This window comes from Fragaria vesca, linkage group LG2, assembly GCF_000184155.1.
Source record: "Fragaria vesca subsp. vesca linkage group LG2, FraVesHawaii_1.0, whole genome shotgun sequence".
In the NCBI taxonomy this organism is placed as follows: Eukaryota; Viridiplantae; Streptophyta; class Magnoliopsida; order Rosales; family Rosaceae; genus Fragaria; species Fragaria vesca.
In genome coordinates, this window is record NC_020492.1 from 23,376,818 (window position 1) to 23,401,677 (window position 24,860).

The 24,860-nt window shown below is 39.5% G+C and overlaps 7 protein-coding genes across 7 annotated transcripts; 4 read left to right on the forward strand and 3 right to left on the reverse strand.

Annotated features, from left to right (window-relative positions):
• The first annotated feature begins 160 nt into the window (after nucleotides 1-160).
• Nucleotides 161-7,443, forward strand: LOC101311250 (protein SUPPRESSOR OF npr1-1, CONSTITUTIVE 1-like). Its single transcript, XM_004292906.1, has 7 exons — nucleotides 161-660; nucleotides 1,359-2,424; nucleotides 2,679-3,029; nucleotides 3,128-5,509; nucleotides 5,731-6,027; nucleotides 6,131-6,942; nucleotides 7,133-7,443. The coding sequence occupies exons 1-6, from the start codon at nucleotides 161-163 to the stop codon at nucleotides 6,842-6,844; spliced, it is 5,310 nt and encodes a 1,769-aa protein (XP_004292954.1). The 3' UTR covers nucleotides 6,845-6,942; nucleotides 7,133-7,443.
• Nucleotides 7,444-8,690: 1,247 nt separating this feature from the next.
• LOC101309900 (protein disulfide-isomerase LQY1-like) lies at nucleotides 8,691-10,064 on the forward strand. The gene is made up of 5 exons (XM_004291322.1): nucleotides 8,691-8,936; nucleotides 9,050-9,133; nucleotides 9,209-9,260; nucleotides 9,488-9,644; nucleotides 9,858-10,064. The coding sequence occupies exons 1-5, from the start codon at nucleotides 8,781-8,783 to the stop codon at nucleotides 9,877-9,879; spliced, it is 471 nt and encodes a 156-aa protein (XP_004291370.1). The 5' UTR covers nucleotides 8,691-8,780; the 3' UTR covers nucleotides 9,880-10,064.
• A 314-nt stretch (nucleotides 10,065-10,378) lies between these two features.
• On the reverse strand, nucleotides 10,379-11,674 carry LOC101311543 (HBS1-like protein-like). The gene has a single exon (XM_004292907.1). The coding sequence runs from the start codon at nucleotides 11,672-11,674 to the stop codon at nucleotides 10,379-10,381; it is 1,296 nt and encodes a 431-aa protein (XP_004292955.1).
• A 324-nt stretch (nucleotides 11,675-11,998) lies between these two features.
• LOC101310189 (probable diphthine synthase-like) lies at nucleotides 11,999-13,913 on the forward strand. Its single transcript, XM_004291323.1, has 7 exons — nucleotides 11,999-12,270; nucleotides 12,353-12,477; nucleotides 12,647-12,876; nucleotides 12,961-13,000; nucleotides 13,143-13,234; nucleotides 13,325-13,555; nucleotides 13,650-13,913. Exons 1-6 carry the CDS (start codon nucleotides 12,121-12,123, stop codon nucleotides 13,507-13,509), a joined length of 822 nt encoding a protein of 273 aa, XP_004291371.1. The 5' UTR covers nucleotides 11,999-12,120; the 3' UTR covers nucleotides 13,510-13,555; nucleotides 13,650-13,913.
• A 418-nt stretch (nucleotides 13,914-14,331) lies between these two features.
• On the reverse strand, nucleotides 14,332-16,067 carry LOC101310487. Its single transcript, XM_004291324.1, has 3 exons — nucleotides 15,999-16,067; nucleotides 15,173-15,523; nucleotides 14,332-15,075 (listed from the first exon to the last, which is right to left on the reverse strand). The coding sequence occupies exons 2-3, from the start codon at nucleotides 15,503-15,505 to the stop codon at nucleotides 14,476-14,478; spliced, it is 933 nt and encodes a 310-aa protein (XP_004291372.1). The 5' UTR covers nucleotides 15,506-15,523; nucleotides 15,999-16,067; the 3' UTR covers nucleotides 14,332-14,475.
• Nucleotides 16,068-16,320: 253 nt separating this feature from the next.
• LOC101310774 lies at nucleotides 16,321-18,920 on the reverse strand. Its single transcript, XM_004291325.1, has 7 exons — nucleotides 18,861-18,920; nucleotides 18,260-18,607; nucleotides 18,048-18,179; nucleotides 17,646-17,960; nucleotides 17,424-17,561; nucleotides 17,004-17,333; nucleotides 16,321-16,915 (listed from the first exon to the last, which is right to left on the reverse strand). The coding sequence occupies exons 2-7, from the start codon at nucleotides 18,587-18,589 to the stop codon at nucleotides 16,340-16,342; spliced, it is 1,821 nt and encodes a 606-aa protein (XP_004291373.1). The 5' UTR covers nucleotides 18,590-18,607; nucleotides 18,861-18,920; the 3' UTR covers nucleotides 16,321-16,339.
• A 1,224-nt stretch (nucleotides 18,921-20,144) lies between these two features.
• On the forward strand, nucleotides 20,145-22,851 carry LOC101311067 (endoglucanase 10-like). Its single transcript, XM_004291326.1, has 6 exons — nucleotides 20,145-20,434; nucleotides 20,525-20,808; nucleotides 20,974-21,408; nucleotides 21,588-21,723; nucleotides 21,926-22,092; nucleotides 22,221-22,851. The coding sequence occupies exons 1-6, from the start codon at nucleotides 20,215-20,217 to the stop codon at nucleotides 22,566-22,568; spliced, it is 1,590 nt and encodes a 529-aa protein (XP_004291374.1). The 5' UTR covers nucleotides 20,145-20,214; the 3' UTR covers nucleotides 22,569-22,851.
• The last annotated feature ends 2,009 nt before the right edge of the window (nucleotides 22,852-24,860 follow it).

A 24,860-nucleotide genomic window follows, 5' to 3' on the forward strand; every position in this document is an offset into this window, starting at 1 on the left:
GAAGAAATGAATGAAAGATGTTGGTTCTTCTCGAAAAAAAAAAAAAAAAAATGTTGGTTTACTTCTCTGGTCAAAGAAGCAGGTCGCAAACTCGCAATCAGATCTAGCATTAGGCTACCGATCCCACTTTGACCAGCCTGGATCCTGTGCTTATCGATAAATGTCTGCTGCTGCTGCTGATTCTTCCTCTTCTTCTTCTTTCCGCCTTCGTGGCAAGTATGATGTCTTCTTGAGCTTTAGAGGGTTAGACACTCGCAAGATCTTTGTTGGTCATCTCTACGATGCTCTACAACGGAAAGCACTCGCGGTCTTCATAGATACTGAACAGCTTGGAAAAGGCGATGTTCTTGGGGTGCTACTGAAAGCTATCGACGCGTCAAAGCTTTCGGTGGTAGTATTGTCTGAGAACTTTGCCAATTCCAAATGGTGCTTACTGGAACTTGAGAAAATCGTGGAATGTATGGAAACAAAGAATCATATAGTGGTTCCCATCTTCTACCAAGTAGATCCTGCTGATGTTCGTTATGTGAAGGGAAAGTTTAGCAAAGCGTTTGAAGAACTTGAGCACAAGTCCAGAGGGACTGTTGAAGAACGGAAGAGGTGGAAGTCTGCTCTAACTAGAGCTGGCTACATTAATGGCTGGGATTCCCGCAAATACGAGTAATGTTTCTTCATACTGTTCCATCTATTATTTACAACAAATGATGAAACTAGGACTAGGATAAGCAAAAACACCAGACATAGTCAACTACTGTATCTCTAGTCTAGTATGCAGCTAAAAACATGAGTATATATCATAAATGGTAACATACAAGATAGTATGAGTATATAACAATAGTTGTGCTCAAAATTGTTATAATCTTAATTGTTAGTTTGGCAGATAGAGTCAAAATATACTTATTCCTTATAGTTCTAAACAAATTGTTCCTTACAGTGTTGGATAACAATTGTGCCTTTGGGCTATAGTTGAGAGAAAGACATCAAATCTTGAGGTTGAAGGACCTTTTCAAAATGTTTGAAAATTATTGATTGGGATTCATTGATCTTAGTTCTAAATTAGGCTGCCTTTGCTTTGGGACAGCCCTGGTCAATAATTCTCGATAGCACAGAGCTTTTAGGATGTTAACTAAATCCCTGAATATTTTTAGTTTTATGTCAGTGGTTACTGGGGAATTATGTCAGTAGTTTCTTAGCTAGTTGCATCTAGTAAACTATCTGGCTGATTAGGATTTTGATCCTTTTGGTTTACATCCTATTTGGTCTAGATATCCTATGATAATGGGATCGGACTATTTCTCTAACTACTTATGCTAGGGACTGCAATTGTATGACAAAATATTGTTTTTCAAATTTTTCAGGAATGATGTTAAGCTTATTGATGATGTTGTTAAAGATATATTAAAACAGTTGAGCAACATCCGGGAAAGTAAATCCAATGATGAATTGGTTGGAATGGATTCCCACATAAGTGAAATGAAGTCTCTATTAAGTGATCATAAGCCGGGGAATGTCTGCGTTGTTGGAATATGGGGTATGGGCGGTATAGGGAAGACAACCATTGCTAGAGTTGTTTATGAGGATATGTGTGGAGACTTTGATCACCATTGCTTTCTTTATAATGTCAAGGAAGATTTCAAGAGAAAAGGTGAAGCAGGAATGCTGGAAGAACTTCTATATAGAATCTCAAGGGAAAATGGGCAGCACTTGAGTTCCAAAACGATAATGGAAAGGCTCAGTGGGATAAAACTTTTTCTTGTTCTTGATGATGTGGACAGTTCTGATCAAATTGATGCCCTACTTGGAAAACAATGTTCATTTGGTCGTGGAAGTAGAATCATTATAACGACCAGAGATAAGGGCCTACTTAGAGAATTTGATGTATATGAACCGGCATATTTAGATAAAGATCAAGCTCTTGAGCTCTTTAATAAGTATGCCTTCAGAACAACTGAACCCTCAACAGAGTACGATCATCTCTTACAGCGTGCCATAAAATATGCTCAGGGTCTGCCTTTAGCACTTAAAGTCTTGGGAGCTTCTCTCTATAAAAAAAGTGTACGTGAGTGGGAAGTTGAGTTTGAAAAAATAAGGAAATGCCAGCACCTGGGAATTGAGGGTGTACTGAGGACAACCTTCGATGGACTAGATCATCTACAGAAAACAGTACTTCTAGATATTGCATGTTTCTTTAGAGGAATGAAGAAAGACTATGCAACAGAAATTCTGGAGGCTTGTGGCTTCTTTCCCATAAGTGTATTACCAGTACTGGCTGATAGAGCTCTAGTGACTAGCACTGGATACTATGTTGTGCTGACGATGCATGATTTACTATTGGACATGGCCTTGGGAATTGTCCGTAGAGAATCAAGCCTCAGTAGGTTGACAAGCCCTGATGAAATCGAGGAGGTGTTAACTCAAATTACGGTGAGATATAACTATATAAGTCTATTTATTCTGGATGACTTCTTTCTGTCTGAAATATCTGAATAGGGTTGCTGCTGTATTCAGCAGCAACCCTAGCAACTGAAATACTAGAAAGCTTCAACATGTAGTGTTGTTAATCTATAGAATGCTTCAACTTTGACCAAACTCAGATTCATAAACATTTATTAGTTTATGTAGAGCTGTAAATAACGTTTGGATATTTGCACTCATGAAATTTTAACTTTGTTATCCAGGATACGAAAGCAGTTGTAAGTATAGACCTCGACTTATACCCCTTGAAAGGCATACGCATATATGCTAAAGCTTTTATTCACATGACAAAACTAAGACTGCTCAGAATCCGATATAACCGCTCCATAGACTTTGTTGATGATTATTATGGTTCACGGGGGGAATTATACCATCTAATCGATGACTGTAAACAACAAGTGAGTGGGGAGTTAAAGTTTCTTTCTCATGAGTTGAGGTGTCTCATCTGGCATGGATGCCCCCTGAAATCTTTGCCATCCAATTTCAACCCGAAGCATCTAGTTGACCTTGACATGCGTTCTAGCCACATCAAACAACTCTGGAAAGGAACTAAGGTACAATGCTCATTCACATTCTTTATTTTTGAAGGCAGTTTAGTTTCTAAATGGCTTGTATGCTATGTAATGCATGTTTTACTGGTGCACACCTGCAGCTGCTGAAAAAGCTGAAATACATTGATTTGAGTCTATCCCTATACCTTAAGGAGACGCCAGACTTAACCGAGGCCACAATTCTTGAGAAGGTAAACCTTGAAGGTTGTACAAGTTTATTGGAACTTCACCCGTCCATCTCTAATCTTAAGAACCTCCTTTTCTTGAGTCTAAAAGGGTGCAAAGAGCTCAAGATTCTTCCAAACAGCTTCTCTATGAAATCTCTTAAGGTCCTTAATTTTTCTGGCTGCTCAAATCTCGAGAAATTTCCTGAGATTTCAGAAGTTATGGCAGAGCTACCACAGCTTTGTTTAGATAAGACTGCAATTAAAGAACTGCCTTTATCAATAGAAAATCTTAGGGGGCTAGTCACTTTGAGCCTAAAAGATTGCAGAGAACTTAAGAGTCTCCCTAGCAGCATTTGTCAACTCAAATCCCTTAGATATGTTACTCTCTCTGGGTGTTCTAAGTTTAAGGTGTTTCCACAAATTGTGGGGTTAGAAGATATGAAAAGCTTAAGAGAGCTTCATTTGGATGGAACGTGTATCAAAGAGTTTCTGCCGTCAATATTAGCTCTTAAAGAACTTGTTGTTTTGAGTCTAAGAGATTGCAAAGAGCTTAAGAGTCTTCCTAATAGCATTCATATGAAATCTCTTGACACACTTATTCTTTCTGGATGTTCCAACCTTCAGAAGTTTCCAGAGATTTCAGAAAAAACGCATAGGCTCTCAGAGCTTCATTTACATGATATTGCAATTGAAGAACTGCCGCCGTCAATTACAAATCTTTGCCAGCTGGAATCTTTGATCCTTAAAGATTGTGAAAAACTTAAGAGTCTTCCAAGCAGCATTTATCAACTTGAGTGCCTCAGTACAATTACTGTCTCTGGTTGTTCAAAGTTTAAGGTGTTTCCTCAAAATACAAATTCTTTGGAAGGACTACAAAAACTAGTTACATTGAGGCTAGAAGATTGCGGAGTACTTAGGAGTCTGCCGAGCAGCATCTGTCAGCTCAAGTCCCTTAGATATGTTGCTCTCTCTGGTTGTTCAAAGTTTGAGGTGTTTCCAGAAATTTTTGAAGATATGGAAGAATTAAGAGAGCTTCATTTGGAAGGAACGTCTATCAAGTACCTTTCCCCATCAATTCAACGGCTTAAGAGGATTATGTTATTGAACATGAGTAACTGTAGAAGCCTCATCTGTCTTCCTGACAATATCTGCAATTTGTCATACCTTACAGGTCTCACTCTCTCAGGGTGCTTGAATCTCCATGACTTGCCCAAGAATTTGGGAAAATTAGAATATTTGGTGGATCTTGAAGTACAGGGAAGTGGTATAAAGCAACCGTTCTCTCTTTTATATCCAAAGAAGTCACCTTCATCATCAGCCAATTGCTTGGTTGGCATGGATCGCCATATAAAGAACATGCAAGTGCTATTATGTCCTGATCAGGTGGATGATGTTTGTGTTGTTGGAATATGTGGAATTGGTGGGATCGGCAAGACAACCATTGCTACAGCTGTATATGATGAAATTGCTTCGCAATTTGAACACCATTGTTTTCTTCAGAATGTCAAGGAAGGTTTCACAAAGCATAGTGAAGAACAAATGCAGGAAGAACTTCTGACTAGAATCTTAAAGGTGAAAGTACAGAGTTTAGGCATTTTGAATAGAGGCTCCAATATGTTTATTGAAAGGCTAGGTATGAAAAAGGTTCTGGTTGTTCTTGATGATATAGACGATAAAATCCAGATTGAAACTTTGCTTGGAAAGCCATATTCACTTGGTGGTGGGAGTCGGATCATTGTGACTACTAGAAAGGAAGAAATATTGAGTGGATTCAAAATATATCATCCCCGGCTATTAGATGATGAAGCTGTTGAACTGTTCAGACATTTTGCCTTCAGAACCATCAAACGCTCAAGAAAGTATGATGTTCTCTCACATCGTGCCTCAGAACATGCTGAAGTGCCTTTAGATCTTAAAGTCTGGGGAGCTTTTCTTTTCAACAAAAGTATACATGAGTGGGAAGATGCCTTGACAGATAAGCACACAGTTTATTGGGTGCTAACAACTCACTTTTATGGCCTACATTATTCAGAGAGGAACATATTAATAGATGTTGCATGGTTCTTTGAAGGTATGAAAAAAGAGTATGCATCAAAAATTCTGCACAGTTGTGGCCTCTTTCCCTATAGCGCATTAAGAGGTCTAACTGATAGATCTCTCATATCTATCTCAGAAAGGGATGGGACTATCAAAATGCATGATTTACTGCATGGGATTGTTCGGGATTGCGTTCGCCATGAAGATGAACATGAACCTGGGAACCGCAGTAGGTTAGAGGGTTACCAGGGAATTAGGTGTCTGTCAACTCAAGATCAGGTGAGATATTGATATCTATTATATATATTCATGACTAATTCTCCTTTTTCATTTATAATATCTTTATAAAGCTTCAACATGTAATTCGTTTGTTGAAAGTTTCCTAATTAACCAAAATTCCCATTGAATTTTAACTTTGATAGGAGATGTGTGTTAACTTATGATCTTCTATATGGTTCTGCATATTTTCACTGACAGATTTTTCACTATTGGTCAACCAGGTTACTAAAGCAGTTCAAGTTATAACCCTTGATCTGTCAAACTCAAAAGAGGTATACTTCATCGCAGAGGCTTTTGTTACTATGAAGAAATTAAGACTGCTCCAAATTTATGATAACGGCTCCATTAACTGCAAACAACATCTGATTGGAGAGTTTGAGTTTATTTCTCATGAGTTGAGGTGTCTCATCTGGCATAGATGCCCCGTAAAGTCTTTGCCAAACAATTTTAACCCAACGAATCTTGTCGACCTTGACATGCGTTTTAGTCGCCTTGAACAACTTTGGGAAGGAACCAAGGTATAATCATCATTTACATGTATTTCCTATCAAGGGGAATTAATGGTTAGATGCCTTGTCTATTATTTGATGCATCTGCTTTCTTCATTTTTTGAACATGCAGCCTCTGAAATACTTGACATTCATCAATTTAAGCCACTCTCAATATCTCAAGGAAGTCCCGGACTTGACCACAGCTACAAATCTTGAGAAGCTAGTTCTTGATGGTTGTACAAGTTTAATTGAGGTGCATCCATCGATTTGGGATAAAAAAAATCTCATTCTCTTGAGTCTAAAAGGTTGCAGACAACTTAAGATTCTTCCAACCAACATCCATATGAAATCTCTCAAGATCCTTGATCTTTCTGGCTGCAAGAATCTTGAGAAGTTTCCCGAGATTTCAGAGGTTATGATGGAGCTAGAAGAGCTTGGTTTAGATGAGACTGCAATTCAAAAACTTCCCTCGTCAATTGAACGGCTACAGAGGCTTAATGTATTAAGTATGAGAAACTGCACAAGTCTTTTCTCTCTTCCGTACAGCATCTGTAGTTTGGCACACCTTACATTTCTCAATCTGTCAGGGTGCTCAAAACTTTCTGACTTTCCTGACAGCTTGAGGAATAGACAGTCATTGACAATCAGTGGTATAGAAGAACTCACATTCGGTATGAGAAGCAAAGAAATAGAGAACGAGGTTTCATCAGACGAGTTCTTCAGTCTCTCCGAGAATTCATCAGAGTCGGGGGAAGAGGTTGATGGAAAAGAAGAGAAAGCGGAGATGGAGGGGGTAATGCAAGCAGATGATTGCTCCGCAAGAGGAGGGATGTTGGGTGCCTAACGCTGCTGCTTTAGTTGGCTGCAAGAAGAGAGAGAGACTGAGTCGCCGGTTTCAGGGGATTGTGTAAGAATCGTTACATTAATTAGCTGTATAGATAGGTATACTGTTGTTTCTTTATCTTTGTTTTGCCAGTATTATTCTCATCAGCATCTTCTTCTTCTTTTTTGAATAATTAATTTATATAGCGTTTAGCTACGTCGAGTTTTACAATTGAGGCTTACTATCTCATCTGTATTTTAGGAACTGAGAATTTTCGATTTAAGTAGGAAGCTTGTGATTCAAATGCAGGTCTCCACACTTCCCTTTCACTGAATATTATGTCGGTGCTCCTCCCGCTGCCTTGAGGAGTCAACTGCAGCTATTTTTTTGTTCATTGATCGCAAGTAGTCGTTTGAGCATCTATAGTACAGTACTCGCCAACATGCTGCTCCCTCTGTCACCACCAAACCTATCACTGTTAGAGAAACCTCAAACCACCACCACCCGGCCTGCCACCTCCTCTTCCACCACCTTTGTACCCCTGCACAACTTGTACTGATGTTATCTTGTTGAACCGAGTTTCCACTTCTCTGCCGAGTGGCGACAACTCTTTATCATCATTCTAGCAGACAACTAAGCTATGGCTTTACTGGTCGCTGCATTCTTTCAGCTCTTGAGTTAATGGAGGATATGCCGCTTGAGTTATAAGGTGATATCGTTTTGTTATGGTATAGAGAGCTTGGTCATGTATGAGCTTTGGTTCTTCAGTTCTTGTATGAAACTTGTGTCCTCTAGTCGGCACTCTTCTAACCTTGCTCAAGTAATAATGTAATATTTTCAAGTACTGTACTTGTAAAGAAACCAAGATAGAAAGAGTAGTGTAGAAATAGCTGCTCTCCAAATTCAAACGGAGATTATGATGATTAGGTTGAAGCAAGTTACAAAACGTCTACACATGCGTGTATCACGTACATACATGATACAAGGGAAAAGGTTGATTGTCCATTTGTCCGGAGATTGGCTTCAAGGGAAGTGGCTGTTGAATTCCCCATAATGGCTTCGGTTGCTGGCTCTGGATACCGTTGATACCAAAAATGGAAATTGGAAAAGAGAGTGGAAAGCTAACATTCATTGATACCCAAACTGGTAGTCTGCTACAGGATATAAACTACGAATTGAAATACTTGACAAGTCTGACAAATGGCATATGTCAATGAACCATAACTAAGTATGGATGCTTAGGATAATGTAGACTACTTCGGTTGCCGCTGATCTGCTGGGTGTAGAGAGTGATATGCTGAGGTATAGAGGAAGATCTCGACTCTGAAAAATTGCAAACATTCTAGGATACAAGTAGGGTGAGATTGATACAACCGATCTTTCTACATGATATAAGATTTTGGAGAAAACCTAAATAGTTAGCATTTTATCAAATGTGAGATGATATATTTTTCAAAAAAGTATATATGAGGAGAACCCATGCAGAAATTCTAAAGTTTTCACTATAAACGAATAGCTGAGCTGACTGATTTAACTCAAAGACACGTTTCACAATTAAATGACCTAGTTGTTATTCAATCCGTTACATTTTCCATTAATTAATTATATTGTTCAAATCACCCATAAATAATCTTCCAACAATGACGATCAATTCTTTTGGGCTTGCACTCTATCTAAATCAAGATTTAATTGGGCTGATGAATATATTAAGCCCATCTGAATCATCACTTCAAAATATAACAAGGCCCAAACCAAGGAATGTACGTGGCAGACGCAGAAGACCGAGGTTGTGATGAGGGAGAGAAAGCTCATCATCTCTATCAAACTGTCTGGTTGTTGATACTGCCAACCCCACCAAACATATCCATATTCTTCTTCTTCACTAAAATGCTCCTCCTACATTTCTCTTCTGGGTAGGAGGAAGGAGTTCCAGTCGTCTGAGCTTTCACCTGTGGAAATGTCAATAGCGCCCTCACTCCCTCGTCTACATTCTCCTTTCCTATGTTGCCCTCTCAACCGTTCTTCTTCCTCTCCTTGTCTTTCCCACAACTTGGCTCAACGCTCGCCCAAGTCCTATCCATGCATCAGAGCTGTTGATCTTGATCAAAACACGGTTATTCTTCTTTCACAATCTTCATCAGCCTTGGTTTTCTCAGAGCTTGTTTTGTCATTGTGTTGGTTAATTTGTGTCAAATTAGTATTAAATATGCTTCAAAATGTGATCAGGTAGTGGCAATATCAGTAGGGCTGGTGAGTGTTGCAGTTGGAATTGGCATTCCGGTTTTCTACGAATCCCAAATCGACAATGCTGTTAGTTCTCTCTTTCTCTTATAAGCTCTGTAGTTGTGCTAGTATGATCTTATTGAGGAGATAATGTTAATGCAGTCAAAGCGAGACAACACTCAACCCTGCTTCCCTTGCAACGGAACTGGCGCACGTAAGTGACTAGTAATTTAGCAATATTACAGCTTTGTTTTTATCAATGGTATGTAGTTTGATATGATACAAGCAAGAGCCATAGACTATTAGTTTGCAAGTAAAACCAGTTGGAAGCAGAACTAGAAGCATTCATGTTCATATGTAGACCTTTCATATTCATGTTTATGCTCGTGCTGTTTAAAGTTTGGTTATTTTGCTGAAAGTGGATGACCCTTCTTGTCCCAGAGAGATGCCGATTTTGCACTGGAAGTGGCGCGGTCACGGTAGAGCTTGGTGGGGATGAAAAAGAAGTGTCTAAATGCATCAACTGTGAAGGGGTCGGATCATTTACATGCACCACATGTCAAGGTTCTGGGATTCAACCTCGATACCTTGATCGAAGGTATGTATTGGGAAATGTCATCATCTTTTGCAGCAACTAGAAATGTATTGAAGATATATGCAAGTAGGTTTTATGCCTAGAGTTCTTACGAGATGGCAACTAATATGCGCATTTGGTTGATTGGAGAAGAACACATTACAGTACTTGAAGGGATTGAAAGATCGAAGAAGTGTTGAATTGACAGGATGTTAATTTGTGCTTTGTTTTGAACAGAGAATTTAAAGACGATGACTGAAGTCTATCTGCGGGAACAAGTAGCTGGATTATTCGACTCTCTTCGTGTCAGAGGGCTGCTTAACTTAAAAGAGGAGTTAAGGTCAAGAAATGTTCAGTTTTTTGGTTTTTTTTGTACACACCTTTACTACATTTGTCCAATTGTTTTCATGCCTTCTTCCAAACCCACATATTATGGAACAGTCTTAACCTGTTCTCTTATCCTTCTTCTCCTTCTCAGACTAGTGTTTATGAATATAACATAAAACTAAAAGAATATAGTTTGTTTTGTTATATATGTTGAGGAAAATGAAAGACCGGTGCTTAGTGTTAATAGAGCAGACTATATTACTTTGAGTATTGGCTATGTACTGAACTTGAAAATAGTGAAAAGGATGAACAGCTTAACTGAAAGGATGAACAGAATGTACATACAACAATGGAAGTATAAAACCCAAATCAAACTACTACTCAGCCAAAACTGGCCTAAACCCCAAAACAGTTGGTAACCCTGCTCCAAACTACTTCTGCTCCTCGATTACTCGCGTTACCTTGCCGAGGGCCACAGTATTCCCTAATGCTCTCAAAGATACACTCCCTAGAGATCTACATTTAGAGTACTCTGCCACACAAACTGGCCCTTGCAGTAGTACTTCTACAACAGCTACCTGCTTTGCAAGAAGACATCGAGGAGACCTTTTCGCCACTTTAAGAGTCTTCGGATCAAGTAATCCTGCTATTTTCACGACTCTTGCTGCCTCCTTTGCATGATGTATGTGAAACTCCAGCTGAGAGCCAGCCAACATAGGCTGTGCCCCGTCCAAAAGTTGCACATTCAATTCCAAATGTCTCGCAAATGCAACTGGAACATCAGGGTCACAGAGCACACCTCCTGCCCTCACATGATGAACATCAATCCCTTGTAGAGTAACAGCCACATTATCACCAGCTGTAGCAGTCGAACATGACTGAGAGCCATCACGTTCTAAAGACCGGACAGTTCCCAATTCTCCAGAAGGCATAACACGAACCTTAAGTCCATTTTGAAGAGTTCCAGCCTGCAGTTTACCACAAGCAGAAACCTGCCCTCTAGACGATTTAATGACATCACATATAGGCATGAGCAGTGACTTCTCAGACTCTCTCGTAGGAGGTTGAAATGAATCAATGGCATCCAACAAGCAAGGTCCGCTATACCAAGACAACAAACGTTCATCACAAGGAGCTGACACCAAGTTCTGATTATCCATGGCACTCAATGGAACCCAACACACCGAGGACTCCTCAAAACGACAGGAACGCAAGAGAAATGTTCCTAGTGTGTGTTTTATTTCATCAAATCTATCCTTTGAGTAACCAACAACATCCATCTTATTTACAGCAACTATAATCTGCTTAACACCGAAGCTTTTGATGATCTGTGCATGCTCCTTAGTCTGTCCTCCCTTCATACCAGCTTCAAATGCACCATTCGAACCATCAACAACAAGTATTGCAGCATCAGCTTGTGTTGCGCCGGAGATCATGTTCGGAACAAAGTCTTTATGCCCAGGGGAGTCCAGCATAACAACCTTGTAGTTTTTGGAGTCAAAATATGCAACAGCAACACTCATAGTTATACCTCTTTCTCTTTCTTCTGTGCTCTCGTCCAGCGCCCTAGCATAGGCAAAGGACCCCTTCCCCTGTGACTTTGCCTCTTTCTCATTTTTGTGCATTTCCTTTTTGGATATCCGTCCCAATAGATGAAGCAGTCTACCAGAGAGAGTCGATTTGCCTGAGTCGACATGTCCAACTATGGCTAGATTGAGTTGAGCCATTATAGAATATGAGCTATTCTAGGAGAGTATGAACTTGTGGTTTTGAATATCAAAGTGTTTACGAGTTTTATTTGAAGAATGTGTGGTAGGTGTATTTATACTAATCCCACTATCCTGTTCCTAATCCTAATCCGATACGAATTCCTAATCCTATAGGAAATGGAAATGGAAATAGAAATAGAAATTGAAATTTAAGAAGTGACATCAGGCCAAAATAATAAGGAAACCCTTTTTCCGATAAGAAATAGGAAACTAACGTTAATGGGCCTCCATCAAACAGGGTTCATCAGAAATTTAATAACCCAACCCAACCAACCCACGCGTGTAATCAAACACTCTAAACCGCCGTCCTCGTGTTCAGAACTCGGCCAGTGAGGTGGCAACTGGTTTTGACAAGTAGGGTTTTACACACTTGCAACTTCTAATCGAAAAACACACCCAAGAAGATGTTGTACATAGTTGGACTTGGATTGGGGAACGAGAAAGACATCACTTTGAGAGGTTTAGAAGCAGTTCAGAAATCTGACAAGATTTTCATCGAAGCCTACACTTCTCTTCTCTCTTTTGGTCTCTCCTCCGATGGTCTTTCCACTCTGGTAAATCCCCGCTTTCGTGTTTTTGGGTATTTATTTGTTTTGTGAAGAGTTTGGTTTTTGAAGAAAGAAAGAATGATTGCAGGAAAAGTTGTACGGAAAACCGGTGATACTTGCTGATAGAGAAACCGTGGAGGAAAAGGCTGATGAAATTTTAAGTGCAGCTGCTGATTCTGACGTGGCTTTCCTTGTTGTTGGGGATCCTTTTGGGTATGTAGTAATCTAACATTGCTTTGTAACCCTTTGTTCTATTTAGTTAGTTTAATTTGTTATTTGAAGTTTGAAGTAGAATGTGTGAATTAGGATTGAAATAATGCCCATTTAGTTTAAATTTTGGAAAATTGAGATTTGGCTTACTTAAGTTGATGTCGGAATGCAGAGCTACAACTCACACTGATCTAGTAGTTCGAGCTAAGAAGTTGGGGATTGATGTCAAAGTGGTGCACAATGCATCGGTTATGAATGCGGTGGGAGTCTGTGGCTTACAGCTCTACCACTATGGAGAGACAGTTTCGATACCGTTCTTTACGGATACATGGAGACCTGATAGTTTTTATGAGAAGATTCAGAAAAATCGTGGGCTTGGACTACATACTCTCTGCCTGTTAGGTTTGGTTCTAGAAACTTTCTGATTGGAAGTGTTGCCTAACTGATGCTTATATTACTAATAAACTCATTTACCTTTAATTGTAGATATACGAGTGAAAGAACCCACCCTGGAATCCTTATGCAGGTATGTATCTAAATGATTGATCGGCTTCTCTTTCATTTCATCATCAAAGAGTTCACTCTGGTGTTTTCTTTTTCTAGTTCTTGTGTGCTTGAGACATTGCATAGACTAAATATTGTTTCTCTGCCTCCCTTGAATTTTTCAGAGGAAAGAAGCAGTATGAACCACCTAGATATATGTCAGTAAACACTGCAATTGAACAGCTTTTGGAGGTCGAGCAAAACCAAGGAGAAAATGGTAAGGCATAGAGGTTCTCTCCTTTCTGGCTTGTATACAACTTGAGACAACTGCCAGTCGCTGTAATATGATTTTTTGATTACCTTGCAGCATATGGTGAAGACACCATGTGTGTTGGGTTTGCTCGGCTAGGAAGTGAGGATCAGAAGATAGTTGCTGGTACAATGAAGCAACTGGAATCAGTTGATTTTGGTGCACCTCTCCATTGCCTTGTCATAGTAGGCAAGACCCACCCAGTGGAAGAAGAAATGCTGGACTTCTACAGAACTGTATGAATAACCATATCTTTGAAAGTAGCAGTTCTACTTGTTTTATATGCAGGCAAGTGTTTTCCATTTAGGTTTCTATCCAGTGTTCTACATTTTCTGGTTATTCGATTACTCAATGGACTTTCACTTGATCTATCTGTCTACAGCGAAGTAACTTGTACTATGTGTAGCAGACACAGAAGAGGAGGTACTCTGGACTGGCATTGAAGAAAGTTAGGAGGACATATTGGATTTCTTTTCTTTTCCTTGGTGGTGCAACTGTAACTTAACTCTCAAGAAGAAGCACCAGCAACAATACCATACTCTATAATCTCCACATTTGATTGGGATGATAGCATGTTGTATGATGTTACTATCTGTTAAGTTCTCTAATGGAAGTTTATCAGATTATGTAGTAAAGTTTCATGTTCGCTTTTCAGTTGCACACTCTGTACAATCTCTTGGATATTTGCTATATTATTCCGCTATTTATTTCAGATTAAACACTCGTGAAAAACAAAGAATGACTAGAAAATTATCAATACAATTTGAGGAGTGTGGATTTTACATCCCTAAAAATAATGGTTGAATCCAACATTGAAGGACCAGTTTATATAGAACTTTATGAGATACAAGGCACAAACATGCTGAGAGTTTCATCTTCAAAGGGCACAGCAGCCTCTGCTTCTAGTCCCTCAATTTCCACAGCAGCCTCTACTGGTTCTAGTCCCTCGATTTTTCCAGTCCCTCATGATCTTGCTGAGAAAGCGATACAGGCTTGACCTTGATACATTTATTCAGGTGGTTCAAGTTACAAATATAATCATAGGCAAGCCAATGAAGAAAAGATATATGAACAAAGTAGTCTGACTATTTCTTCTCCTGAATAAAGCCATATTATGAACAAGTTAGTGGACTATAATTCTAAAAGAAACTGTTGCCACCAAGATCAGTTCTGTACTGACAAAAAATTCTAAAAGTTCTAGCCCTAACCTAACTGTAGGCAGTTTTACTGCACTTCCCTTGCAACCACGTCAACCGTATATGATCACCTTTTAGAGAGATGAATGTCTCCCTTAAATTAGGGTTATCAAACAGGTCAACTGCAGCAAAGTAACGCTGTTCGTCAACGTCTTTTATCTCGTCCAATGCTCTTATACAATTACTTATGCTAAACTTGTCATCTCTAGGCATTGTTGCGGCTGTCCTCAGCTTTGAGGCTGCAATCATATCTTGTAGGGCTTTTGCCATAGTATCACATGTTTCTTGATCTCTTCTGCTTTGACTCTCAGAAGCCTGTGCATCAGATGTACGCTTCCTTTTCCTCTCTACTACAAGCTTGGTAACCTTTTCTGCAAATAACAAATTTCCTTGCACAGGTCTTGAGGATGGTGTATTTTCAGAGTGAGGGGCTTCACTGAGAGGACAGGAACTGAAACCTACATTGTCCGTTCCTGCCGACTTGTCTAACCCTTCATAATGACTAGATTGAGCGTATTTCCCATCAGCTGCTGAGTCTGTGAATATTGTGCACAGCTGATCATATATGGGACAATCCTTTACTTTAGAAGTTTCAGCCCTCGGCTGCTGTGCCTGCGAGAAGAAATGGATCAAGAACTCAACATATAAATGCAACAAAATAGAAAAGTGACCCCAACAAATGATAACCTCCAGAAGAAACGAATTGTACCCCTAGGTCTGCCCATAGATGATCAAACTCGATACAACACGGATCTTCCAAAGCATAGTCATTAGGTTGATCATAAGCCGACTTCAGACTGTAGAAGCGTGTCCTTAGAACGTCCAGGTGCTTCCTCAACTGATTGTTGTTGAAGTTGAGATCCGTTAGCCTGTTAAACTCATCGCGGATAATATTCCATGTTTTCTTATCGAAAACATTGTTTGGCCTGTTCCCCAACTGAATCTGCTTAATAACCAACTCTGCAAATGTCTTGTCAAGGGCTGGTGTCCACCTCGTCCTCGAACGTTCTTGCTTCGGTTGAACACCACCTTCATTATCCATCTACAACTACAAATCTATCTGCAAACACAATTCAAACATTGCATTGAATCAACACTATTCCACATATTACAAAATGTATTTGTTAACTAAACAAGAACAGAAATTCATCACTGTAACATAGAATATCACATTCAGCACCAAGATTAGTGAAATTACATGCCTTTTGAGCTAAAGATTAAACCTTTGCTATCTCTTGATCTGTAATTTGGTCCCATATTCAATCCAAAATGGCTGCAAATTAAAACCCTAAACGAAAAACAAACAATCCCGCCTAAAGAATACAAACCCAATTTTCTATAATCAATAAAACCATAAAAACAAGACATTCAGATCAATCAGAATACATATATAACACTAAGCAATTAGAGAATCATTCAGGGGACGATAAAACCATTTGAACAAAGAAAAAGAGAAAAGCAAAATAAGGGTAAGACTGCAAATGAAGATTATGATAATGAGGAGGGAAGCAAATAGTGAAAGATGAGAGGTTTACCGGAGTCGAGATGTCGCCGAGAATCGCCGGAAAGAGTAAAGCCTCTGTTTTTTTACCACTCTCTCTTTTTCGTTTTGGAGAAAATGTGGAGGGTTTATGCTTTAGTCGCGGCAACGTGGCGGGATATTATTGGTGGACTTCGGGCGTCTAACAAAACGCAGCGTTTCGACTGAAATGTAAAGCACATAGAGAGAGGTCATGGGTTCGCTTCATATGAACAGCAATTTCGTATCGTATGTAAGAAGTTGAGCTAGTATAGGTAAATTTAAGTGAACATTTTGTTTTATAGATTGGCTATAATACAACATGGATACAAAACTACAGTGGGAAGTTCAACAATTTTACACAAGAGATTTACACTTGGCCTTGAGCCATGCCAATTTGATATCACTTTTGATGCATATAAATGTTTCTCTGCGATCTGGATCCTGGAACAAATCCAAAGCAGCTAGATAAACCTCTTGATCCACCCCTACCATCTCATTCAACACTTCAATGCAACTAGATATCGAGAATCGGTCACCACTCTGTGCTGCTACTAATGCTGCAGCTACTGTCTTGTTTCCCTCCTCATGTTGGGAGACGTCGTTGATGCCAGTCTGACTAGTTTCCTTACACACTCGCCTCCTCTGGCGAGTTGAGCTTATAAGCGGTTGTAACAAACTATGGCGCTTGTTTCTTCCACTAGACATATTCACTTCCTCGGATAAGCGTGATGATGCCTCGTCTACTGCAGGTTCAGCAGAATCACTTGCAGTTTCAGGAGTGCCATCCATTTCCACTTTTTGTTGATCCAACTTCACAACATGACTTGATTGAACGTGTCTTCCCTCTGATCTTGGATCAGAAAATAATATGCATAACTCTTTAAAAATCGGGCAGTCCTTGTTCCTGACTGTTTCAGCCTCGGGATGTGCCTGCAAGTAGAACCCAACAATAGTATTATCACTGCAGCAATAATGTGCCAATGTGGTACAGATAAACTTGCAGATATAGGGGACTTACCATAATGTACTTCTCCCACACTTCATCATCAGCCACAACCACATGCCGAGACTCATCCCAACTAAAACTGCCTTGATCAAGAACTGTCTTTATGTTATTATACACCCTTCTAAGAACATTTTGGTGATTCCTCAACTGTTCCCCATCAAATTTTAAACCAGTTCTGTGATTGAATTCATTTTGTATATGTTTCCATGCCTTCTTATTAGACATCTTATTCTGTCGAGTTTGCTCCATCAACAAGTTTATGAGTATTCTATCCAGAGCCACAGTCCACTTTGCTCTTGATTGATCTTGCTTGGATTGATCTTCACTGGGAAGAGTATCCATCTAAAATATATTGAAAGAAGCAAAGTGGGTAAACATGGAAATTTCATGTCACCAAGCCACCAATAAAAATGAATGACATCAGAAAGCTACCTGGAAAACAGCTATTTGTGTTTGAGGGACTTGAGGCACTCCACAATTTCCAGCACTGCCTGGCTCGGAAAATATGCTGTCCAACTGTTCGAAAAGTGGGCAGCCTTTGACTCTTACTGACTCAATTTCAGGATGCTTCTGTTAAACAAATACTTTAGAATCATATTATGCAAATGGAAGAAACAGTGAATGAAAGTATGAGTTAAATGGAGAGAATCTAACCTCAATATAATTTGCCCACACATCACTCGCAGCAATCACCATGCACCGGGACTTGTCCCAACTAAAGCCATCCTGATCAAGCAGTGACTTAACACTATGGTAAGACCTTCTCAAGACACCATGATGATTCTTCAACTGCTGCTTATCGTAATTTAAACCTGTTTGCCTATTAAACTCATGGTGTATATACTTCCATGCTTTATTACTAAAAGCATTGTTCGACCTATTCCCTTGAGCAACCTGCTCAAGCATCAAATCCGCAAATACCTTCTCAAGCGGCATACTCCACTTAGCCCTGGATTGCTCATCATTCATCTGCAACACTAACTCTACTTGGTCAAGCAAAGTGAAGGATGTAATGTGAGACTTTCTAAAACCCATGAAACAAACACAATTAAGTACCTGATGCGACGCTGTTCCTGAAATAGAAATGGCATGTTTCTCATTGATTCCAGAATCTGATGAGAATATAAAGCAAAGCTGTTCATATATATCACAGCCCCTTTTTCTGATAATGTCAGCCTCAGGATGTGCCTGCACATATCATGCTAACTTAGAAGCCTCATAGAATCAATAAAACAAACATTGAAGTCAGAAGCATCTAGAAACTCTACCTCAATGTACTCTTGCCATACATCATCTTCAGCCAGCACCATATACTGAGCAACATCCCAACTAAAACCAGTGTGATCAAGAATCGCCTTCACCGAATTATACCTCTTCCTGAGGACATCAAGGTGGTTCTTCAATTGCTGCTTATCAAAATTGAGACCAGTCTGCTTATTGAACTCATCTCTTATAATCTTCCAAGCTAACTTTGTAAAAGCACCACTACCCCTATTTCCTTTGCGGATTTGCTCAACCAGCAAATCCGCAAATATCTTAGTGGAAAATGTAGTCCATTTGGCTCTTGATTGTTCTTGATCTGACACACTCTCAACCATTGGATTTGATAAACCACCCTATTCAGATTCAACAGCAACTTCAGCTTCAGGACTCAAATTCATATCACAATATACTTAATTAACTCAGTAAAAAAATCTAAACTAAAACTTTTGACAATCAATACAAACTTGCTAACTTAAACCCCTTGAAAATGAAATCTTGAAACAGAAAAGAAATTGTTTGTTTGTTTCTTTGAGCAATAAAAAGGTGCATTGCCATTGATTTACATGATCGGAGTTCAAAAGTAGAAGACTTGAGGGAAGAAAATACCTGATCAGAATCAAAAGCGGTTCTTGATGATCGAATCTCAGCTGTCTAACTAGAAACCATGTGAATGATTTGAACTTTCAAGCACAAGATCCAGCAACACTGTAGTAGAAGATTTCCGGAAACACAACACACACAGTGGAAGAGAGTGAAAATAACTTGGGTGTAGTGATAACCGATCAAACGGGTGTGTGTGATGCTTGATGCGTTTACAATTAAACGAACGGTTTTGCTGGAAAGCCGCGGTTTCTTGAGCAGTCTTTTACGACTCATATTTTCAGTTTTCTTCGTATACGTTTTCATTTTCGAAACGGTGTTTTCTCATTAAAACAATTCTTAATTATACAATCATAGATTCATAGGAGGCACCTAAAGACTAAAGCACTAAACTTGCATCTAGAATTGGAAACCAAAAGAGATTGCATTTTACAATCTAGCATTTGCTATAGTTGTAAAACATTGTATCATGTTGGTCAAGTTAAGGGAAATCGTAAATTCGACTCACACGTCAATAAGAGTAATAAAATCAATGTGTAAAATCCGAACAGACAAAAAATAAAAAATACAAAATCATATATGAAATTTTAAAATAACCGATACACAACTCAAAAGTTAAAATTAGAATTTTCGTGAGTCGAAACTCACAACCTAGCTCATACGTACTCACAATATAAAAAACAAAATTGCAGAAGATTATGTCACTATACCAAATATAAAATTTTAAGTTTAAACATACGTTATATGTAAAAACTAAAAAATGTCTTTAAAATAAGAATACGGAATATAAAAATTCATGTATTGTACGAATATTAGAAGTATGTTATCTAGAGATAATTCTTTATACATACAAAATGTATCTGACACAACACTCTAACCGAAACTGGATCTTCAATAGCAACAAGCCAACAATTTACCAGAAATAGGTCCCACGTTAGACGGGGCTGACATATGCTCTCACCTTATTGAACCCAACAACCACGTCTTTCTCCAACCAAACCTCCACAGTAGATTTTTTTCACCCTTCTGTCGGTGCCCCCTTCAACGGTCCATATCATTCGTGTCACATTCAACTCCTCCAAATCTACGGCTCACCTCAGTTGACTCGGTCACCCGCCGATCTAGGCATCTCAACCTCTCAATTGCCAGCCTGCCAAAGGGCATTTCCGTCATTCCAACACAACCAAAGAAAAAGAAACCTCGTCTCGCTGTCGGGGGAAGTGTCTCCGATCTGGTTCCTCTTTTTTTACCGCCAATAAAAACCTCAGTTCCCTCTAAAACCTCGGTTTCTTTTTTCCTTAGTGCGTTAGATCTCCAAAGTGCCTTGTGTTCTGTCGGTGGTCGTTTTAGCTCTATCGAAATGGGAGCCAAACAGGACTCCAAGGGCTGCAAATGGCTGAGCTGGTTCATCGTCTTCGTCGTCCTCGCCGTCATCGCCGGCGCCGTCGCTCTCGTCATGATAAAAAAGAAGCAGAACGATAAAGACAATGAGGTTCCGACTATGGGCCCGCCCGGCGCCGTCGTCGACAAATACTCCGACGCCCTCAAAACCGCTATGCAGTTCTTCGACATCCAAAAATGTACTCACACTATAACACATTGTCATCTATTTCGCAATCGTAGATTTATTTTCAATGTAGTTTAATTATTTGATGATTTGTGTAATGTAGCTGGGAAGTTGGTGAATAACAAGATTTCGTGGAGAGGCGATTCGGGGTTGAAAGACGGGGAGGATGTGAAAGTGGACTTGTCGAAGGGAATGTACGACGCAGGAGACCACATGAAGTTTGGTTTTCCGATGGCGTTCACTGCTACGGTTTTGTCTTGGTCGATTTTGGAGTATGGTGACCATATGGATAAGGTGGATCAGTTGGAGAAGGCGCAAGATTCGCTTAAGTGGATCACTGACTATCTTGTCAAGGCTCATCCTGATGACAATGTGCTCTACATTCAGGTTTGTTTGTGCTACTTGCGCTTCCAAGTAGTTTGGATTCCATTAGAGGATATGATGATGTTTATAGAATGTGTGTTAAGTTAGAAGATACAGAACTAGTTTGATTAGAAGGTATGATGTTTATAGAATGTGTGTTAAGTTACTGAATCTGGATTATGTGGGCAGGTGGGTGACCCTAAAGCGGACCATGAGTGTTGGAATAGGCCTGAAGACATGACCGGGGATAGGCCAGTCATCCAGGTGAACACAACTGCCCCGGGGACTGAGGTTGCAGCTGAAACAGCTGCTGCTATGGCTTCGGCATCTCTGGTGTTTAAGAAGAGCAATCCCACGTATTCGGATACTCTTCTCGACCATGCCAAGAAGTTGTTTACTTTTGCCAATGAAAATAGAGGGTCTTACAGTAAGAGCATCCCCGATGTTCAGAAATTTTACAATTCGACAGGTTATGGAGATGAGCTTCTGTGGGCAGCCGGGTGGCTTTATCATGCAACTGGGGATAATACTTACCTCGACTTCGTGACAGGAGATGGAGTAGAGTTTGCTGGTTTTGGTAAGCCATCATGGTTCAGTTGGGACAGCAAGCTTGCAGGAGCACAGGTATCAATACTCCTCCTTGTTTGTTTGTACCATTCTAACGGAATCAGGGTTTGAGTTGACAATGTGTTGTTCTTCCTGAACTGTTTAGAATCCCTATTTCCCATTTGCAAGATACATTGTCATTGCTTCTAGTGAAATTCTTTGCTGAATTATATGAGCAATTTTGCAATTTCGTGCAGGTTTTGCTATCCAGGTTGACCTTCTTTGGTGGAAACAAAGACAATTCAGTGCTTCAAAAGTACAAGAGCACAGCTGAGGCTGTTATGTGCGGCCTCCTGCCAAAGTCTCCAACTGCCACTACCAGCCGAACGAAGGGTATGCTTCTCGACTGTCTTATTACATGGATATTCATGCATATGTATCTGAACATTATGATTTCAAACATTTCCAACTTTATCAAGTGCATGTCCAATGTCCGAAGTTGAAAACACTTGTGGATGATTTTGAGTTGAATTGTTCGGTTGTTTCTGGTATCTCTCGTTCTCTTTCATTTACCATCCTGATCTCCACAATGCAGATGGCCTGATATGGATCAGTGAATGGAATGCTCTGCAGCATCCCGTTGCTTCTTCATTCTTGGCTGTTGTTTACAGTGACTATATGCTCACCTCTAAGACAGCCAAACTAACTTGCAATGGAGATTCGTTTAAGCCAGCAGATATTCGGAAATTTGCTATATCTCAGGTATGCTCTCAGGTTAATTTTCCTTGCAATATGTTCCATCGATTCAATAGTAATAGATGTTAGCTACCAACAGCCTTAAATGATTCAGAAACTGTCAGTCCATCCTAATGTCTCTCTACTTTCTGTAGATTGAGTACGTCTTGGGAAACAATCCTATGAAAATGAGCTATCTTGTTGGGTATGGGGATAATTATCCAAAATACGTCCACCATAGAGGAGCTTCAATCCCAGCTGATGCAAAGCCTAGCTGCAGTGACGGCTTCAAGTACTTTAAATCAAGTGACCCCAATCCTAATGTAGCTACTGGAGCACTTGTAGGGGGGCCATTCCTAAATGAAACTTACCATGACATCCGTGACAATGCCAGGCAAGGGGAGCCTAGCACATATAATAGTGCCGTCTTAGTTGGCCTCCTATCAAGTTTGGTCACCACCTCTTCTGTACTTGAATCACTCACCTCCTATCCTGCTATGTAACACTTCTATTCAAAACACGTTTGTATTATATACTGATGAACCTGTGTGCCCAACCTGTATGTTTCGATAGAAGATTTAGTGCTGTAGTAGTTTTGCTTTACAAAGTGAAGGCTTTATTTCTGCTTTGGGGTCTTCCCTCAGATATAATTTTTTGTATTTCTGGGTTACCTATTTTCTGTAATTGTCAGAGGTACGAAACATTTGCTCTGGGCGAGCCCTTGAAAGTTCAACATGGGGTTTTTTTTTGAGAAAAATAAAAAACTTGATCCTCATTCTACTCATCCATGTTGCGAATGATTTTGATATTGAGAACACTAATCAACTCAGTGACCTCACTAACCTGTAATACTGAGAGAAGATGAAACATACTTCTTATTTTCTTAATACTGAATGAAATTCACAACATAAACATACGTGCACTGCAGCACTGGACACCATGGGGGAGGATCACAACCAGCTTTTCTGATAGGTAGAACTAACATTCAAAAAAGAAAATTTTGGTGGTTATGGAAATTTCGACCGTCTAAAATATGGAGATTTCGATGGAAATTTCGGGGAAATATGGATTGTAGTAAAAAAATGAGAAAATTAACGGTAATTTGTAGAAAAACAAGGAAATTTTAAACCAAACTTTAAGAGATGTTTGTTTTCTATATTATGTACTATATTTGAAATAAAAACCTTGAATAAACATTGATCTATAGGGAGTTATAGTAAATTAAGGTGAAAAAGTTAGTGCTGAACCGTTTATTTCACATATGATACATTTCATATAAAATTACATGAGTACTTTAAAACCAAGTAGAAGACCTATGAGGTACAAACTTTTCACTATCTTTATCGTCTCTCTGTGTAAAGTCTTCAGTGTATTGTGAAGAATATCAAGAAATAACGGGAAATATCGGGAAATTTAGTAAAATATCGGAAAATATTGGGAGTTTCGGATGAGAAATGCTTTGGAGAGTAAAGATATATCGTTGGGTGAGAAAATCAAAAATTTCGGTGAAATATCGCAGAAATTATCGATTTTTTACTCCTTGCTAACATCATTGTGCTTTCTTGCATAGTCACATACCATCTCTCTTTACGTTTCACGTTATACGGTCCATTCAAGACATATTTCTGATTGGATAAACAACTCAAATGTCACAACTAGTTTGTTGTGAGTCGAACTCAAATCTCTCACTTTCAAAAAATGAGGCTATTCCACTAGACTAAATAACATCGCGCATTCGAGACATTTCTAAAATCACTTTCATTATCTTTATCGTCTCTCTGTGTAGAGTCTTCAGTGTATTATGAAGAATATCAGGAAATAACGGGAAATATCGGGAAATTTAGTAAAATATCGGAAAATATTGGGAGTTTCGGACAAGAAATACTTGGGAGAGTAAAGATATATCGTTGGGTGAGAAAATCAAAAATTTCGACGAAATATCGCAGAAATTATCGATTTTTACTCCTTGCTAACATCATTGTGCTTTCTTGCATAGTCACCTACCATCTCTCTTTACGTTTCACGTTATACGGTCCATTCAAGATATATTTCTAATTGAATAAACAACTCAAATATCACAACTAATTTGTTGTGAGTCAAACTCAAATCTCTCACTTTCAAAAAATGAGGTTATTCTACTAAACTAAATAACATCGCGCATTCGAGACATTTCTAAAATCACTTTCCCATCATAACTCTACGGAAAACGAATGATGCGAAACTCCTTCGTAACTTAATGAAAATGTAACTTAGACGACTCATTTAGCTAATGTCGTCGGTCTAATCAGTTCTCAGCTTCTGGTCAGTTTAGATTCCTAGTTTTTGCGTGAGGAAAAGGTCAAGTAGAGAGAGAGTTGGCGAGTCAGAGATGAAGGTGACGGGTGACTAGAGCAGCAGTGCATTATCGCAAAAAGACAGGGATCGCAAATAGGAAGGAGTCACATGAAAGCTGGGTTGTGCTTATCCAGATTTAGACATAACCAGTAACCACACAAAAGAGGTCAAGCAAAGCCAACAACCATGGGGATACTCAGGTCTCAATCAAAATGCGATGCCCACGTGGGGGTCGAACCCACGAGCATCTTCAACCTCCTCCGGTGGCCAATTAGCACCGTCAATACCAGGGGGGTCACCTCACTGTTTCCGCCATCGACTTTTTCTTCCTCATTCCTTTTGCACATTGCCAACCTCCAATGGCAGTCTGTAAGTTGTACGGTCCAGGACGTGCACTTGTCCTTTTGTATACGTTAATGATCCATTCTTAGTCACCACTCCAAGTCCAAAGTCCTAATCCC